Raw genomic sequence first — 17,814 nt, 5'->3', positions numbered from 1 at the left:
TTTGTTTGGTTTTTGTAACATGAAATATGGGAGGAAGCACCTAAAAAGAATATTTCCCCTCATATTTAACGAAAACTGCTTTTAAAATATAAGTTAATTTAAAAATAAATAAATATCGAGAATTTCATAAAAATCTGACCATTAATTGATTTTTGCTAAATTTTTTAAACATAGGTGTATTTACATCTTCGAAATGATCGCTACATAGGAACGTTGTTTTAAAGCGTCGATAATGTAAACACGATTTTGGTCTCGCATTTTCATTATTTTTGCATGCTGTAAAAATTTAAAAAGAATATTACTAGTTTATTTGACACTTCTTCTTTTAAATGGTACAAAAGTTATGATCATAATATTAAATTAAATTATAGTTACATTGTGTTACATATAGGAGGTTTAATCTCTGTGTCGTGTGTTGGAGATCTCTATAAATAGATAAGTATTTGATATATATATATATATATATATATATATATATATATATATATATATATATACCTTTTTCATTTTTCTTTTTGGCATCGAGAGGTTCCAGGCCGCCTGATGAAGTCTCTTTGACTGAAACAGATGGCTATTTGTAGCGACCATATGTAACTGTTTACCCCAAATGATAATAAAAAACATATATATATATATATATATATATATATATATATATATATATATATATATATATATATATATATATTATGTTTATTATATTATTTTCAAGGATATCCAAGAATATCTGATACAAGTTCCTACTAAAATAATAGATGCTTAATCTTAGAAATAGAGTATTAATATACGATGAATGAAAAATATATTATTCAAGTAATTCTTAGCTGAACATAATAAGAAAATATGCAAATAAATATGTTCAATCTTGAAAAATATATTTGATTTTTGCTTTTATACAGCCTACATGACGAATGATAAATAAAATCTTGGGCATATTATTTAATTAATTGGAATTCATTGAGATGAGTATTATTCATTAATTTATTTATTGATTTTATTGCGGACTATTATCCTCATCTTTATTTTTAGTTGTTGTTTCACGACGTTTCGGCTAACTATTCCTCTGACCTTCATCAGGTGGTAACTCCCAATCTCCTAACTCAAAGCAACTATGGATGGCAGTAATTGCTGAGGATGCAGTCAGGAGATTCGGAGTTCCTATGCAGTCGCATTTACCATCTTACGAAGCCCAGAAGAATAGTTGGCCGAAATGTCATGAAACAACAACTAAAAAGAAAGATGAGGATAATAGTCTGCAATGAATAAATGAAAATCTTGGCCATTGAAATATAGCAAAATTGTTGTTAATTTATATATGCTCTATTGTTATATCTTAACAAACATTGAGCTTTAGAGTAAAACGATTCCTTTACAGAACAAATAGAAAATATATGGAAAATCGTACATTTTTACATATTATAATTCATAAATTTCTCTGTGTGTGTGTGTGTGTTTGTGTGTGTGTGTGCGTGTGTATTTACAAGGGATTCACCACTTATCAAAGCCCTAACGCCATTCGAGGATAAGGCTTAATGAATGTTATGTGGTAGAGTAGTAATCGTTAATGGTGGAGATTGAGTAGAATTTGGATTATTTAAGGAGTTGGCTCAACAAGAACTTGTTTACATTGGGCTTTAAGCTGCCATATTGTAATATAATATATAATGCAGCTTATATTTATTTTACAAAATCAAATATACAAGCAAAGAATATATTGAACACATATTGATACCTGTATGAGAGGTTGGTATCTCCCTTGACCCATGGCATGTGCGATAACAGCAACGCATTCCAAGGCAGCACGTCGGACATTTCTCTTTGGATCATTAAGCAAAGGTACAATTTCCTTACAAAGGGAACAGAGATCAAATTCTTCACTCGGAAATAGCAGCAGTGCCGCTATCACTACGTTTATCATTTCTTGGCGCACACGCGATGCTTTGTGCCGGAGATTCTCAAGCATCACAGAGAGTACAAGTTTTGGTGAAGTGTTTTGCATCAACTTCATCGTCACACTCATCAGTCTTTGTCGGATCACAATTTTATTGTTGCTTAACCGTCTGGCTAAAATCAAGACTAACGGCTTCAAAAAGCGTTGCACATCTTCCTGAAGCTTTTCAACGAATATACCTAGAATTTCCAGGGCGATTGTTGTGATTTTAAAGTTAGCATCATCTAACAGGCTGTCGAGAAAGTCTATAAACGATAACATATGTGAGCCCATGTTATATGATATTTCATGTTTTGATAACGAAGAAAGAGTCGTCCGGAGGTTTTCAACTGCTGGTGCACGTAGTTTGTATCCGTCTTCGACACGGTTTATTTGAACAATTAGTTGCTGTGGGAACACACCAAATTCTAAGTCTCCGCTCATGTGGACGTCGGACAGTCCTTCGTTATAGCCCAGATTGTGGTGATGTGTATGATGGTGGTACTCGTGGCATTGGTGATAGCCGCTTAGCCCACCAATCTTCTGGAAATTTGTTTGAATTGTTGGGAATTCCATGCTGTCATTCAAATCTGAATAAAGCTCTTTAGCTTCCGGATTAAGTTCCCTCAAGTATGCCTTCCTGACGTCTTCAGGCAGTTGCTGAAGATAGTTGTTAAATTCCGTAGAACCAACCAACTCACAAAGTTTCTTCAGTGCCAAGAAGGCTGGTTTCTGAACAGTTTCATTGTAGCCTTTACAAATTTTTTTAGCTAGACACTGGACGAGAGGAAAGAAGTTACGATCACTGAAATCTTTCGTAAGTATAATTGGCAATGCCAAAACGCAGTCTCTTTGAATAGACTCACTAACATTTTCAAGACCATATAATTTAATTGCGTTTGACAGTTTCTCAAATCTCTTTGTGTGAGTCAAATATAAATGCATTGCTTGGATGGACGAGCGTCGAACTGGGAGTTTATGATCTCCAAGAGCAGGAATCAAATTCTTCAGAATCAAGAACATACAAGAATCCAAGTTAGCGCCAAATTGTGGTATCAAATCAATAATTAAGTGAAGGCATTTTAGTCTAACTTCCCAAGCTGTATCCAATAAGGCGCCATCCAATCCTTTAAAAATTGTCCATGGATCATCCCATGGTAAATGACCTCCATTTCTTTTTACAGTTAGTTGAAGTTGTTTCAAAGTCTCCAGTTTCTTGAGAGAATTCTCATCATTTAAATGATGCAATACTTCATCTTGTTCCATGTTCTTCATAACGAAACCAGTGTCGTCAGCCCATTAATTGAAAAATGAACACATTTCTAGAAAATAAAACAAACACAATTTTTCAATTACTCAAATATAATTAAAAACTGAATCAATAAAATAGACTATTTGGATTATTTGGATTACTGTTTCCGCTGATGTAACCTCCAACCTTTTTCAGGTGCATCATGTTGCAAGGAATATTGTGCACCAGATAAAAGTGTTAAATAATAATCAGTTTTAAGTGACAGTCTTCTGGAGAGAATATCTGACAATACAATTACGACTTAAGACTTCTGCCTTATCAAAGCTGATGGAATGAGAGCAAGTTACCTCTCCGGATTAAATTTGAAATTTTGTACAGATTCAACAGAAAGATTCCCGAGTTTGACAGGATGCACTTGAAGAAGGTCGATGGTTACACAGATCAAAATGTTGTGAGAAAAATGTCCAACATGTGAACAGTAATCTAAGCCATTAATTGATCCAAATTATTAATCTTCATCAAAAAACAAAAGTAAAAAAATTATTACAAAACACAAAAACAATAAAATGTCATGGAATTATCCACATTCCATTTCTGTGTCGTCTAATATTGCTTTGTTGTAATAAAAGAATAAAAATAATAAAAACAGCATCAAGTTCAGTGAATTACTGTATTAGCCAAGCCAACCATATTACATCTGGTCTCATGCTTTATGCAGATCTATGATTTTGCCATTCTCTCATTCTCTACTATTTCAGGTCCGTCCATATTTAACACAAATCTTATCAGTGATACTATTTTGTTACCATATACAAAGTACACAGTTCACTTAGTAAGCATAGCAGCACACTATCAAGGGGGAGGTAGATTATTGTGTACAGACAATAAAGCCAAGACTTTGCTAATTGCTGCATTAGCCAAACCAACCATAGTGTAGTGGTATTATTCATAGCATACCATATTATATACAATTGGATTATTTGGATTATTTAGACTACTGTCCTGATTTTCACAAAGTTTTGGCCGATGTAATTGTATTATTTGATTTATTTAGGCTACAGTCCTCATCTTGAGTGTTATTTTCACAATGTTTTGGTTGATGTAACCTTCAACCTTCTCCAGGTGTATTTCGTCGCACTCTGGAATCTTTCTATCAAACTCGACAATGAGCACACAATATAGTGTGATTAAAAGATTTGTAAGTTCTATAAGATACACCTAAAGAAAGTCAGAAGTTACACTGTGAAAATAATATCCAAGGTGAGAACAGTAGTAGAAAGAATGTAAAAAAATTAAATTATCAAGCATCATCTAAAAAATTTAAAAACAGAAAAAAGTCTTAAGAAAATTAATCATACTAAAAATTGGTTGTATAGACAAACAAAATATTGTTTCTTAAAGTTGAGTTCAATTGTACTATAAAGAACATTGGAATATCGCACTACTGTTAACAGGTTTAGTTGTACTATGAGAAAAGTTTGAATATCTTGCCCTATACACTACTAAGTTAAGAGGTTCAATTGTATTATAGAAACGGTTGGAATGTCTTGCTCTTTGTACAAAGTTAAGTGGTTTAATTGCACCATTGGAATATCTTGTCAAGTGCTAACAGCTTCAATTGTACAATAGTAATTCATAGAAAATCTCATCAAATGCAAACGTTTCAACAACATTATGATTATTAGACAGTTAAAATTATTTTGTTTACAAAATAATTTTAAAAACAACTTACAGTATAAATCGTTTTTAGTTTTTGTTATACAACAGTGAAGAAATTATTATGCACTTAATTAAAAACACAGTAAATGTCTCAAACCACAACTGCTGTTTCTTCACAGTCTACAAAAAAAGAGCAAGATATGATCAGCTTATTTGTTACATGTCACTAGCAACTTCTTATTTGAAGTGTAGAGAAACGAGTGCAGAACAGAGGAGGCTTTGATGGTATGGTCACATTGAAAGAATGGATGAGAGTTCTCAGATTTAGCAGTTATAGAACAGTTGAGGCAGCAGGTTCAGTTCACAGAGAAAAGCAAAAAAAAAGCATGAGAAGAAATGATAAATGATGATGCTGATGTGGTATCCTGAGTCCAAACCTTTTACTCATTTTCACCAAGAAAACAAGGCATATTATTTGGATCATGTCTGACAGGGAACTGTGGAGAGTTGAGCAGCCAGATGTCTCTTCACATTACATTCAAACTTCAGCAGTTTAGTACAATCAGGGAAGCAGGAAACAGGGAGGGAATTTCAAAGTCTAGAAGTCTGAGAGAAGAAGAAACTTTTAGAGTAGGTGACTTTCCAGTATTTGGGGCCTTTCATTTCAAGCTTTTCTATCTGAGGAAATGAGCCTGTCTAGAGATTTTATTTTTATTTTTATCTTGCACTAGTGTAATCTGTATTCCTCTTTATATCATGTTTTTATCGAAATTGCTTGAGACAAGGCATGAAGCCACTAATGAGGAGCTAATAAGAGTAAAAGATGATTATTACAAAGACAGGAGATGCGCATTGGTCTTGAAAAGATCAAGGTTATAGGTAGGAGGAAAACAGTAAACAGGAAAAGAGTTCCACAAGATTGCAGTTCTAGGAAAGAAGCTACTAGAAAAGGAAACTGTATTAGAATGAAGTGTTAAAACAATGAATTAATGAAGACTAGTAGATCAACGAGCTGAAACAAAGGAAAAAGGGGAAAGATCAGGCAATCCTGAAGAACACATACCATAATAAAACATTACATTAACAACATCATGTTAAAAACAGAACAAAAATAATCTCTATAATACCAATATTATGATGATATTTGTTATGTAGCAGGAAACAGGGAGGGAATTTCAAAGTCTATTTGTTACGTTGTTTGTTCATTTGTCACTGCACATTTTTTAGCTGTTTATATGGGGTGGAAATAGAGGAAAACAGAAGAGGAGAGGGGAGTGGAGAGAGAGAGAGAGAGAGAGAGAGAGAGAGAGAGAGGGGGAGGGATAATGGATAAAACGAGTGGTTATTACCAAAAAAGAAATATAAATATTTATTTAAAAAAATAATAACCTCACAAAATCAGCTTTATTATTTTTTTTTTTCAAAAATTGACGAAAGTTATTCATCCGGTATAAATATGCTTGTTATTATCTCCCCATGAGGATCGAATGCGACACAAAGTAAGTTTAAAGTAGTTAATGAAAGAGTATCCTGCTCCCAAAGATGTGATACTCTCAATGTGAAGAAAGCAACATCATATTTTCAAATAAATACGTGCAAATAGTAAAAATATGAATAGCAACCAATATCAAAGGAAATTATATATTTATTCAAATACATGACAACAGGTTCTAGTTTGGTTTGGTTGTTTTATTTACACAACATATCAGTCCTTTACAGGTTATTTTATATTGAAAAAGACCATTTTGGCAAAAGGTTCTTTGCTTCAAGTTGTTTTTTGTTGTTTTGTAGTTGGTTTTGCAGATCATAATTAAGCTTTTTAAAGGGAAGGAAATAAACAATAGACAGAAAGTTTAGTGCATTTTTGGTGAAGAAGCCGATATCTTTGGATCTGATAGCACCAGTACAGATTGCAGTAAATAATAAACATGTTGTTTGATGCTAATAATAATTTACAACAACATATTATTATTATTATTATTATTATTATTATTATTATTATTATTATTATTATTATTATTATTATTATACTACTACTAATACTACTACTACTAATAATAATAACAACAAAAATAACACTTGTGAGTCTAATTTTTCTATTTTATGTAAATCGCTTGAGACAAGGCATGAAGCAACTTAATGTAAGGAGCCAAAAAGAATGTCTGTCAGAGTGATCTAATCATTATATGATGTTCTGCGATGTTTTATTTCAATTGAAAGTGCCCAACGATAAAAAACGAGTTTCTTAAAGGTGCTGACATTATATATTATTATCATTATTATTGTTTCATGTATTCATATAAAATGTACAAAGTGATATAAGGAAATATATTTTATGTATTAATTTTCAGTCTTTACTTCAACAGTGCCTAATACGTGCGTAGAGCTAGGTAGTAAGTTTTTAAAATATATCGATGGCAATTAAGCTACTGAGATGATACACACACATATATACATATATATATATTTACATATATACATATACATCACATATATATATACATGTATATATATGTTTGTGTATATATATATATATATATAAATTGTTGAAAATAAACGAATACAATGCTAAATCATATTCTATAAATGTAAATATAAAGTATTTTTATATAAAAACTATAGATTTATTTTTAAAAACTATTGATTACATATGTCTGTCAGAGTCCTTACGGCAGAGTGGCAGATATCCGGGCATGTTAAAGTAGCTAGAGGGGATGAAGGAGTGTAGCTTAGTCTCAGTGTTTGTTAGGAGAAATGCTTCACCATCATTTAAATTAGTTCGAAGCCCACGGATGTTCGTAAATGCAAGCTTCAAGGTAGAAGGCACGTTGGTTTTGTTTGAGTTTGGCCTGGTTTTAGCGTAATTTTTTATTGTAGTCATTGTACTGTGATTTTGTTTTTTTTAATAGTTTCAGTTTAGGTAAGGGGTGCTGAACAAGTGGTTATGCAGAATACTAGACATGCAACACAAGCAGATCATCACTTGACCTTCTATCTACTAGGATTGTGGCCTCAGGATAGCCCACCGGGATGAGTGCAGGGTCCCTTTCCATGCACGACATGGCACTACAAACATCCCGATATTATACAACTGTTGATGGAGCAGCCGCTCTAAGCGTTACCAAAGAGTTGGAGCTCCTGTACTACCAATCGGGAACAGCAGCCAGGAACTGTCTATTTGGTACCCTCAACCCATCAGACGATGGTCAACCCAATCTACTTGCACTGGCATACGGCATTCAAAGCACTCCCTAATTAAAGAAGAGAAAAAAAAATTTTTTTTTTTCCTTTTCTTATTTTTTATGTTGGCTTAATGCGTTACAGAATGGCTTGATATTACGAATTAACTAAAAAATTTGTTGTACAAGCTCAGGATATTTTAGATGGCAGAAGGGATTAAGATGTATATTCAATAGATACAAGTAACGTCATTTTTTTTATATGAAGTACAATACAGTACAGGTATAATAGGAAGTAAATTATAAGCTATGGCGTATTCAGTATGTATAATAAAGTAAATAAATATATGGGCAGATTTCCAGTAGATGCGAATATATGGAGGTTGTAGGTATTAAGTATGTTTCCATTTCTAATGAAGATATCTTCAGCTTTCGTTTAAAAATCAGGAGGTTGTATTTTTCATTACAGAGTATGGGTTCAGTTTTTACATTTAACATTGCAAAGCTAAGGAAGAGACAGCTATTGCTATGTAATATAGATAGCTGTAAGTCTAAATACAGACTGTAGCTAGTAAGTATCTACCTCGTTAAGAATAACCTACTGCATGCCTTAGGAGTAGAAATGTATAGATGTTTAGTGATCATGACTTCCAATCGGACAGCATGTGAAGGTTAAGGGCTGATAGCTGATGACCCCCATCCAAGTCGTGTGTAATGTATGCGTTAGTGGTAGCTTGGGGAGTAGAGCAGATTGTTAGTTTTCAGAAGAGGATTAGACTTACAGAATACAGTAGAATTTTGAGTGTCAAGTAAAGCTTAGTTAGAGAGAAAAAAAAAATAATTTTTCTTTTCTTTTAGTTTAACAGGTAAATCAGACGTAGACAGTGATGACAAATATATTTATGGCAATTAAGCTATGCAGGATTTTTCACATTTCATCCTCGTGAGGATGTCATAGCCTGATGAATCCTCATAAGGATGAAATACAGAAAATATTGCATAGCTTAATTGCCATAAATATATTTTCTAAACTTATTAGGTTGGTGCAAAAATAATGTCGTTTTTTTGCGTTCGTATATATATATATATATATATAAAACGACATTATTTTTGCACCAATCTAATACTAACTAGCTACAATATATTGAGCACTGTTGAATAAATACTGACAATAGATACAAAAAGTATATATATATATATATATATGTGTGTGTGTGTGCACACACACACACACACACACACATACACATATATTATTTCATATATCTAGTGGCCTGGGAAAGCCACAGAGGAGACAACTAAGAAAACAAAAAAAAAACACCCCTAAGCAAAATTCATCCTAAAGTAGCAAAACTAAGCTGACTTGCAGAACACTATATATACAAATGTAGGCAAATTTGGGCATATTTTATTGGTTTGAAAATATAGTTTTTTAATCAATTGTCATAAAATTTTTACTATAGAATAGCATTATAATCTTCAAAAAGCCAGCAAATTTTCATGTAGATTCGTCCCATAGAATTAAAGATATGAGCATTTTAATATTCAATTTGGCTATGAATGTATATATATATATATATATATATATATATATATATATATATATATATATATATATATATATATATATATATTAATGAAATATATATATATATATATATATATATATATATATATATATATATATATATATATATTAATGAAAACAAAGGGATGTAGTCTTTACCTGATATATGCAATGGTAAATCTCAAACTAATATAAATAACAGTATTCATATATAGAAAATTTAATCCCAACTGAATTAAAAAACTCAATACAAAATGGAGAGTAGAACTTATTAAGTTGAACTTTACAATCAAAAATTAAAAAATTCTCTTTGGGCTACTGCACTCCCTGGAAAAAAAACAATTTTCATTATTTCAGCTGTTTTGAAAACTTTCCAATCAGATTATATGCATCGTCATGCTGGACTTATTTTGGAATACATTCTATCTAAAGAACTATTTTGCAGTTCAGATAAACTTGAGAGGAGTTTCATGCAAGCTGAAATATTATGCGCAGTTTGTTTTTATATATATTTTTTTACATATCCAACATTTTTTCACTTTTTTATTTGGCAATTTATAACTACAATTAATTGTGGTTTCACTTAATGCCTTAACTAGCAAATTCTAGCATTGCTACGAATATAATTTGCTGATTTCTTTTATGTCCTCTGGTGAGAAGAATAACAAGAATAGCATTCTTTGAAACTCTGCAGAATGAGGATTTTGTAAATTGTTTTTTGGAGTATTTAGTCAAACAATAAATTTTGTTCGTAAAGTTCAACTTACAGTTTTAATTTTCTTTCACTTACAACACCTTTTTAGGTAATAATATAAGTTTCAAATCTCAGCGACTATTGATCAGAATTTAACAAATGAAGGCTCGTTGGAAAGATAATTGTGTATTGGGCTATGTGATATTTACCCATAAGGGGATAATCGATCATCCAGAGCCTATTTTTGGCACTTTTTTACAGCCATAAAGTGTTTCAATCATAGTCATTTGTTTTCTTAGTTTGGCATATGAATTACAAAATATCTGATATTTCCCCCAAATCTCTGGCCTTGATGGAGGGGAGACTAAAACTTGCTGTTATGGTTTCAAATGATCTGAAATAACAGCAAAGGGAGACTTGATTCCAAATATTTCTCATATCTTATATCACCCTTTGGTTTTCATATGTAAAGTAAATTTCACAGTGTATAAGGATTATTTGATACTGGAGATATTCATAATCGTACATTATTTCCAAAAGAGGGGTGATATAACATTTAAAAGATATTTGGAATCAAGTCTCCTCTTGCTGTTATTTCAGATCATTTGAAACCATAGCAGCAAGTTTTAGTCTCTCCTCCATCAAGAGGTTTTGGGTATATATATATATATATATATATATATATATATATATATATATATATATATATATATATATATATATATATATATATATATATATATATATATATATATATATATATATATATAATTATTATTATTATTATTACTACTACAATAATAATAAAAAATAATAATGATAATAATCATAATCATAATAATAATAATAATAATAATAATAATAATAATGATATATATATTATTAATGCTACAACTAGAATAATAATAATAATAATGATAATAATAATAATGATATATATATTATTAATACTACAACTACAATAATAATAATAATAATAATAATAATAATAATAATAATAATAATAATAATAATAATAATAATATGTGGCATGTTTCTTTTTCACCCATCTTCAAGGCAGAATGAAAAATCAAAGTTATAAATTTAGTGATTCTAATACATTTTAATTTTTCATTCTGGTTGTAGAAAATTTATACACTGATGGAGCCTCTTTATGAATATTTGTGATATTTTGCATATCCTAAAAAATATATGTTCCTAAACTTAGCAAAAATAATTGTTTTTCAATAAAGTGTTTTTGTATGAAACATGGAATATTTCTCTGAATAACTAAGGTTTATGTAATGTTCAAATTAGAGCTCTACTGGTACGGTACACTATTGAGCTATTACATAAACCTTGGTGTCAAATTATATATATATATATATATATATATATATATATATATATATATATATATATATATATATATATATATATATATAAGAACAAAAGTTACAAAATACCTTTCCTCTCTAATATTATTCTTTTTAAAGATTAATAAAACTTAATTAATATCACTTACATTTAGGGTATAACAATCATTTGCTGTCGAATAAGCAGGTTGATGTATGAAGGTCTTTGAAAGTTCATATTTGAACTTGAAATCTGAACGCAAAACGAATATTAAGAACCAAAGGAGGTGTTCTCTCCTTTTCCGAACGTTAATGCGTTGCTAATGTCAACAACGTTAACAGGTTGGCATTATTTACTACGTACTTTTTTCCCCCCAGTTTCTTAAAAAAAAAAAAAAGCAGGAAAGCCTTTAAAATTTTATCTTTCTGTTAAAATAATTTCCTTTTACCGGTAATTTATTTAAGTCGAATTTTAGAATTATCACCTCCCAATTTTTATTTAAAAAACGTCGATGGTAATCCGTTGTTATCGCTTCCACCCCCCCTTCCCCATATCTCGCACTCCCATTCATAGTGTCCGTGTACGCGCGCATATATTTGTAAATGGGTATATGTGAGCGTGTGTGTTTATAGGCGCGTGTTCTTTTTATGTGAGTATTTTGTGTCATTTTCGTTCTTAATAAGAATAAATATTTAATCTGAACGACATGGTCTTTATTTTTATTCTTTTATTTATTTTTTTTTACCGATAGCGACATCTTATCCAATCTGTGGATGTAAATACACAAGATTGGACGACGGACGCATGACGACCAGATAACAACGTCGATGAAGATGGCGACAAACACACACGCGCAAGCGCGCAGACACATACACAAACGAGACAGTGAGACGAGACACACATGAAAAATAAATAGATGCACGAAAATATACACATATACCATCACACACGAAAACACACACACACACACACACACATACAAAACAAATACAAACATACACACACGAAATATACACGCACTATCACACACGAAAACACACATACACACACATATGTACACACACAACAACAACAACAACGGCCATGGACACAGTCACGTGATGACGCTTTTTCTTGCCAGTAGGAGATAACTCTAAAATCCAATTTTTCATGCAAAAAAATTAAATAAATAAAAAATAAAGACCCAACAAATTTATTTTTTTAATCAAAATAACTCGTTCCATCATTGCTTATAATTTTTTTTTTCTAAAGAATAATTCTATTTTTTTATAGAGAATATTGGTCCAGTGCTAGTGCTTATATTTCTTTCTTTTTTTTTCTTTTTTCATTTAATTATCACTGTGAAGATATTTAAAACTTGCTTCATAGTTGGTTATAATCGTTTTTTATTTTTTTTATCACAAGTAAAAAGAATCATACACAGAAACACATATACGCGTATATACACACATATACATACGCGTACATACACACACACATGCACGTACATACACACACTGGGCGGTTTATAAAAAAGAAACGTTTGTTGTCAGATGACAACAGTAACACGCCCTGTTGAGTTCTTTTCTTGAATGTTGGTGATTCCCTTTTACCGCCCATTCAAAAACTACTGTTTGTCTACGATCTAAAGTATCAACAATTACACCCAACTATAGTTTTGCCCCCGCTTCTAAAATTTCGTCAAAATCACTTTCAAAATTTCTACAGTCACAAAGAAACCGCCGTAGCGACCATAATGCCCCACACGATGTTTACGTCGTAGTCTACATTTGAAGGTGGGTTTCAACACAGCTACCAAGATATAGTCGTAGTTTCAACCCTTTAAAATAAACTGTAAGATCACATCATCACCGGTGGGTGGCCGTGGTGAGTGGTGTGTGGTGTATGTGCACTACAGATCGATTTCTTTTTTTCTTTTTTTTTTTTTGCACAAACAATATTACGTACTTAATTGCCATGCCGAAAATAGTATTATATACAAAAATTATTAAAAAATATCGAGTAGAAATTTATAGTTCAAAGTAATTTTTACGGAAAATTGGGTAAAATCGCATTATTCCTAGACATTATAAAGTAGGCAGGAGGATGCTAAACGCAGGGGACATAACTCTGAAAAGAATATTTTAGATTCCTTGTGTCATGGCTGCAATAGCGATAACCTTTTTTTTTCAGCAGTTGTACATGATGAATTTTCGTAATTTTTGGATATTTTACTAATTTCGACATGACAATTAAGTACGTAATATTGCTTTTGCTTAAAACAATATATTTAAAAATCGATTTGTTGATTGTGACTCCCTGGGTTAGTTAAATTATTATACACAAAAATAATTTATTTGCATAAAAATATAAAATATTGCCTAGAAACGAGGAGAGTGGACTGGAACGGTCAAGGGCGGATCAAATTTATCTAAACCAACTTAGCTAAAAAAAAAACCCAAAAAACAAACAAACAAACAAACAAACAAACAAACAAACAAACAAACAAAAAACAACTAATCTAGCTTCCTGTTTAACCAAGATTAAAATACTGTTGAAAACGTCCAAAACTTTTCATGTGTAATTGCGTTTCTGTGTGACGTAGGTTATTGCTTGTTTTTATTTTTATATTTCACTATTTATAGATTGGTTATTGAAATTAAAACATACCTCTATAATTAATGAGTAAAAATTAAAAACACATACAAGAAAAAAAAATTATTTACTTGAAAACGAATGACGCCATAAGTAGTAGCATTTGGTATTTTTTGAAAAATAAAACTCTTTTGTGACATCATCTATTTTCAACTAAATAAATATTTCTTTCTTGAAGCAAGTGTCCAATTGAATAGTTTTCTAAATTGTTTCTGACCAGTCGTGTGACAATAACCTGCTCTACATTGAATCTTGACCTTATTATCATATTTTGGAGTTAATTTGCCAAGATGGCTCGGAAAGCTATGTAATAAAACCATGAGGCTGTTTAATGATCTCCACAGCCACACATATAGGAAATTCCGACAGTCAGGAGCGGATAATTGTAAACTAGTTGGTTGGGACTTAAGAGATTAATCTCCCCTTTCAAATTTAGACAGACGTTTTATTAAAAAAAAAACAAAAAAAAAAAAACAAAAAAAAAACATAAATAAAACATTTCTGTTTATAAGACAATCTATAAAAAGTATTTTACTCATTCACAAAAGGTAAAAACTGCAGAGATCTATCCTCTGAGAGTCTTTATAAATTACCGGGATCCACTGTGTAATATTCAGTAATTGTTTTACAAATATGGCCAATATTCGTTCTTCAGGCATTGTTACTGAGTTCAGCTCGGGGGGAGGGGGGTTTAGGAGCATTTCTATCTTCTCATTAAGTCAGTAGTTGCTGTGGGGATCAAGGACAGAAAAATGAGATGCCCCCCCCCCCACTTTCTATTGTTGCCTGCCTCCTGGAACTCCTCACAGCCTTCCACTCCAGTTCCTGAACCTGCTCCATTTCCAGCAACTCCAGTGACCCTCCAGCATATTTCTGCAGTTTCCAGTTATTCTTGCAGCTTCCAACGAGTCCAGCTCACTTCTGCAATGACCGGCACTTCCAGTTCACTCCGGCAGCTCCGAAGCCTACTTCTGCAGCCTCCGGCTCACTCTCTGCAGTTCACCGACATCCTACCAATGCCTATTCATCATCATCATCATCATCATCATGATTGTGGTGGTGATTATTATTATTATTATTATTATTGGCTCACAAGGAGCTTTTACATAGGTCATCAAAAATGTCCTTGAATTGTTGCTGTTGGGTTCCCTGGAAGCTGAGTGACAACAAGTCTCCCCAGATTTTCCACTCCCCACCTCTTTCGATAACATTTGCAAATAAATTTGCATTATCGCAACAGCTGCTTGCCATTGATTTCTCATTGACAGTGCCTATTGGTCCTTACTGGAATTTGAGTGGCAATGAGCCTTCCCAAAGTCTCAGTTCTCTTTGCACTTATACAGTGGAGGTCTGGTCAGTGCTCACTCCTCAGTCTTTCCTTCCTCTTTAAATACTTGGCTATTTGGTTTCACTCTTTTTTTTTTGGGGGGGGTAACAGTGATGTGATTATGGGGGATAGGGGTGGGGTTAGAGAACTTAGAGATATGCAACTTCAATGTTCTTGGTTCCGTGTAGTGTTTTATGTTTGTCTGGTCTGCGCTTATGGTTCGTGTGTTAGTCTCCACATTCAAGAGTTTTCCTTAATATTTCAGCTGTTTTCATTATTGTTGTTCGTTGTATTTTTCCAGTTATTCCTCTGATTCTAATTTCTCCCATTCTTTTTTCAAAGTTTTTCGAGATTGTTCCTAGTGCTCCTACTATTATAGGTACTATTTTGATTTTCATCATCTTCCATTTCCCTTTCAGTTCTCTGGCTAGCTCTGTTTCTCCTTTTCTTTGATATTTACCCTGTGGTCAGCTGGAACAGCAAAGTATATGATTTGGCAGGGTTTTTCTTTTTTGGGTATTATTACAACATCTGGTCTTCTTGCTTGGATGGGTTTATCAGTTTGTATGTCCATGTCCCATAGGATTTTGTGATTCTCGTTTTCAAGTACTGTTGCTGGCTTATGTTTGTACCACTTGTCTGTGCTTTTGAGATGCAGTTGTTTGCATAATTCCCAGTGTGCTACCCTTCCCAATTGGTCGTGTCTGTTCTTGTATTCCTTTTGGGCCAGTTTGCTGCATTCACTTATTATATGGTTTATCATCTCGTCTCTTTGTCCACTTATCAAGTTGTCTTGTGCTGCAGTTATTAGGGATTCAATTTCTCAGCTTATGTGTCCTTTTTGCATCCATGTTCAAGTGTTTTCGTTATTTTCATCTTTTATCATCCTTATGAATTTTCTGTGTAGTTGTTTCTCTTCCCACTTTTCTTTTCTTGTCTTATCCTTTGTCTCTCTGTTTTCCATTTTATTGATTTTTTCCGTGCCTCTTGCTGCTATGATTATTCTTTCAGTGTTTTGCATTAAGTATTTTTCTAGTTCTTTTTTGCTGTCATTCACACAGTCTTCTATATTAACCAGTCCCCTCCCAGCGTCTTTCCTTTTTACATAGTCGGTCAACATTATCCTTTAGGTGTAGAGCATTGTGCATGGTCATGAGTTTCCTGGTCTTCTGATTGAGTTGTCTCAGTTCTTCTTTAGTCCATCCTATGAATGGTCCAGAGTATCTTACTAGTGATACTGCCCATATATTTATGCTTTTTATTAGGTTTCTGCTATATAATTTCGTTTCAAGAAGTTTTCTTGTTCTCCTGAGATATTCCTTTCCAATTCTCTATTTTATTTCTGTTGCTTTAATGGTGTCTGTTTCCAGTACTCCTAGGTATTTATAGGCGTCTTGTTCCCCTAGCGCCCTCATCTCCCTTTGGTTTGGTAATTCCATGCCTTCTCTCATCTTTAGTTTTCCCTTTCTTATAAATAGTAGTGTGCACTTTTCCATACCAAAATCCATTTGGATATCCTGGCTAAAGATCCTGGTGGTATTTATTAATGTCTCTAGTTCATTATTAGTCCTTGCAAAAAGTTTCAGATCGTCCATGTACATCAGGTGGTTCATTTTCTCCTCCATGTTAGAGAACTTGTATCCAGCTTGACACTTTCTCAGTATATTGTTCAGGGGCATCATGGCAATGATGAACAGTAATGGCGATAGTGAATCTCCTTGGAAGATACCTCTTTGTATGTTGATTTCTGTTATGTGTTATCCACTAGCTATCAATTCCAGTCTCCATGTTCTCATCGCATTTTCAATCACATTGATGATCCTGCTTGGTATTTTATACATTTTTAAGCATCCATGGTTGAGGGATCCTGTTGTACGCCTTTTTGTAGTTGATCCATGCCATGGTTAAATTCTTTCTTCTTTTTACCTCCTTTAGGATATTTTGATTGATGTATAGCAGGTGTCATGTGTTCCTCTTTTTCCTTTCTGGCATCCTTCCTGCCCTCGGGGATGAGTCCACTATTATACAGAGAATGGTAGATTTGTTCCCATAATTGTGCTGTCAGTATTTTCCACATAGTGGGTAAGCACGTGACGACGATGATTATGATGATGATGATGACGATGACGACGACGACGACGATGATGATGATGATGACGACGACGCCGATGACGATGATGATGATGATGATGATGATGATGATGATGATGATGATGATCGTCGCCATCATCATCATC

General features: G+C 32.5%; 1 protein-coding gene across 1 annotated transcript in view; it reads right to left on the bottom strand.

Annotated features, from left to right (window-relative positions):
* LOC145268182 (TOG array regulator of axonemal microtubules protein 1-like) overlaps window positions 1–11,946 on the bottom strand; it is a 156,204-nt gene extending 144,258 nt beyond the window's left edge. Inside the window, exons 1-2 of the mRNA XM_080123413.1 lie at window positions 11,786–11,946; window positions 1,733–3,252 (exon numbers count right to left, since the gene is read on the bottom strand). Coding sequence (XP_079979539.1) covers window positions 1,733–3,205 — 1,473 coding nt within the window. The 5' untranslated portion in view covers window positions 3,206–3,252; window positions 11,786–11,946. The remainder of the gene's footprint in view (window positions 1–1,732; window positions 3,253–11,785) is intronic.
* Between the last annotated feature and the right edge of the window lie 5,868 nt (window positions 11,947–17,814).

Source organism: Euprymna scolopes, chromosome 43, assembly GCF_053919585.1.
Source record: "Euprymna scolopes isolate OS-2025 chromosome 43, ASM5391958v1, whole genome shotgun sequence".
Taxonomy (NCBI): Eukaryota; Metazoa; Mollusca; class Cephalopoda; order Sepiida; family Sepiolidae; genus Euprymna; species Euprymna scolopes.
The sequence above is the reverse complement of the archived record's forward strand: the minus strand, read 5'-3'. Positions and strand labels throughout refer to the sequence as shown.